At 49.4% G+C, this 1,981-nt stretch overlaps 1 protein-coding gene across 1 annotated transcript in view; it reads right to left on the bottom strand.

The window, feature by feature from the left end:
* The window catches only part of PRKRIP1 (PRKR interacting protein 1), a 21,620-nt gene extending 19,866 nt beyond the window's left edge, over positions 1 to 1,754 (bottom strand). Inside the window, exon 1 of the mRNA XM_004705972.2 lies at positions 1,655 to 1,754. Within this exon, the coding sequence (XP_004706029.2) occupies positions 1,655 to 1,675 (21 nt within the window). The 5' untranslated portion in view covers positions 1,676 to 1,754. The remainder of the gene's footprint in view (positions 1 to 1,654) is intronic.
* Between the last annotated feature and the right edge of the window lie 227 nt (positions 1,755 to 1,981).

Below are 1,981 nucleotides of genomic sequence, written 5' to 3'. Positions count from 1 at the left end.
TACCATGCGGTGTCTTTGGAGCAGGGCTTCGTGTGCTAGCATGTTTTAAGGATTACTCATGTTGCACATATCAATTGTGTGTTCCATTTCATGGCCAAACAGTATTCTAAGTTATGAATATATTGTTTCATTCTTAAAAGCATTTTATTTGCGAAACAGCTTCTGTGGAGTCTGATCCTGCCCCCCACACCGTCTTTTTATTCTAAAATATATTAAATATACTACTTCAGGAGCCCTAACAGTTGACCTTTCTCTAAATTTTATTTTGTAGTTGTTGGGAGTATCCTCAACATTCACCAATGTAACCATTTCTCTGTCTACACGGCAGTAACACTGACTAAATCCTTCAAGCGGTGCAACCCTTCTCTCCCTCCTTTTGAGCTGTTCTTCCCTCATGAATAGAAATTCACTGCCCTGTAAGTTCCCATCCTAGCTTTCCAGTTCCTGTCATCAGTGTGCTCTCATATAACTGATTCCATTCTGACGCACAGCGACCCTACAGGACAGAGTAGAACTGCCCCTGTGGGTTTCTGACGCTGCACATCTTCATGGGAACAGGAAGCCGCAGCTTTCTCTTACGGAGCAGCTAACCTTGGGGTAGCAGCCCAACCCATAACTCACTACATGCCTACAGGTAGTCCTAAAAAGCAAACAGCAGTAATCTAATGTGGCTCTTCTGGCCAACGTCTCTTATTTCCACCAAACGACTTTTCCCTGCATGGTTCTAGTAAGAAGGTGGGGGGAGATACTGGTAGAATTCACCATGAGTCATTGCAAACAGGATCTCCTGGAGTGCAGGCCTGCTGTGTATAAATGAGCCCTCTGAGAAAGGAGAGAGCTGACCACCATCAAGGGCCAGGAGTGGAGGCCCTGTGCAGTGGACTCCTACATCGGTACTAACAGAGGAGCAGCAGCAGAACCAAGATGGACTTCCCAGGCCACAGAGCAAGTTCAGAGGAGTGCTTCTGTGTAGATGACTGGCTTGCCGAGTGGGGTGCCTCTGGGTGCCTAATTGGGGAGTTGGACTTGTTGACCCATGGAGCTGGGTGCCCTCTGGCTGAGGCTCACCACAGGGGTCTGCCCCTCTGGGCATTTATGAGCAGACCTGAACCTTTGTAACATGTCCTGGTGAACAACTCCCCCCAGCACTGCTCAATCACATGACAACTTGTCTACTTCCGTTATTCATGACCCTTGTACTTTGTGAGTTTCTGTGTAGCCAAGGCTATACAGATATTAGAATCCAAAGAAGTGAAACAGAGAATATTAATTAAGACACTACAGTAGATTAGCACAACTAGTTAAGGAAAAAGAAAAACAGTCTGCTACTTTCAACATGTTGCTGTTTTCCTGCAGAGCTGCATGTGTGGAGTCCTGACCCTAAGTTCCTTTCCTGGCCAAGGGAGGGGAGGACTCTGCTGGGTCCTCACACGCAGGCTCCACACATGCCCCCCACCCCACCCCGCACTGTGGAAGCATCATGCTGTGCTGAGCCTGACTGAGGAGGCCCCCGAACTTTGCTCGACTGCTTTCCACACCAACTTCAGAAGACAGCGCTCAAATGCATCATAGTCTCCTAGAAAGGACTGTTCTCCAAAGGCGGTAACTACACATCCCCCCTCCCCAGGCCCAGTCCGCCTCCTCCCCCACTGACCTTCTCAGCCATGGCGTCCATGTAGTCCTGCCGCTGGTACTCCCTGCGGCGCAGGTGTCTGTACACATGGAACTCTCCACTGCCGGCCCCAGCACTGGAACCTATAGGCAGGACAGTCCAAAGTTCTTGACAACATCCAATTACCAACCCAGTCCACACTTAACCACACAGGACTAAGTAAAGAAAGTGGAAGGATGGGGACACACCACGCGGATTCCTCTCCCCACCCCCCCCCAATATTACACCCCAGAACCCAGCACAGCACCTGGCTTATCATGAAGTAACAACAGGACAAGCTCAGCGTCACTGAGTAGACTGCAACTCACA

Source organism: Echinops telfairi, unplaced genomic scaffold, assembly GCF_000313985.2.
Source record: "Echinops telfairi isolate 266 unplaced genomic scaffold, ASM31398v2 ScPeMD7_5;HRSCAF=22, whole genome shotgun sequence".
In the NCBI taxonomy this organism is placed as follows: domain Eukaryota; kingdom Metazoa; phylum Chordata; class Mammalia; order Afrosoricida; family Tenrecidae; genus Echinops; species Echinops telfairi.
The sequence above is the reverse complement of the archived record's forward strand: the minus strand, read 5'-3'. Positions and strand labels throughout refer to the sequence as shown.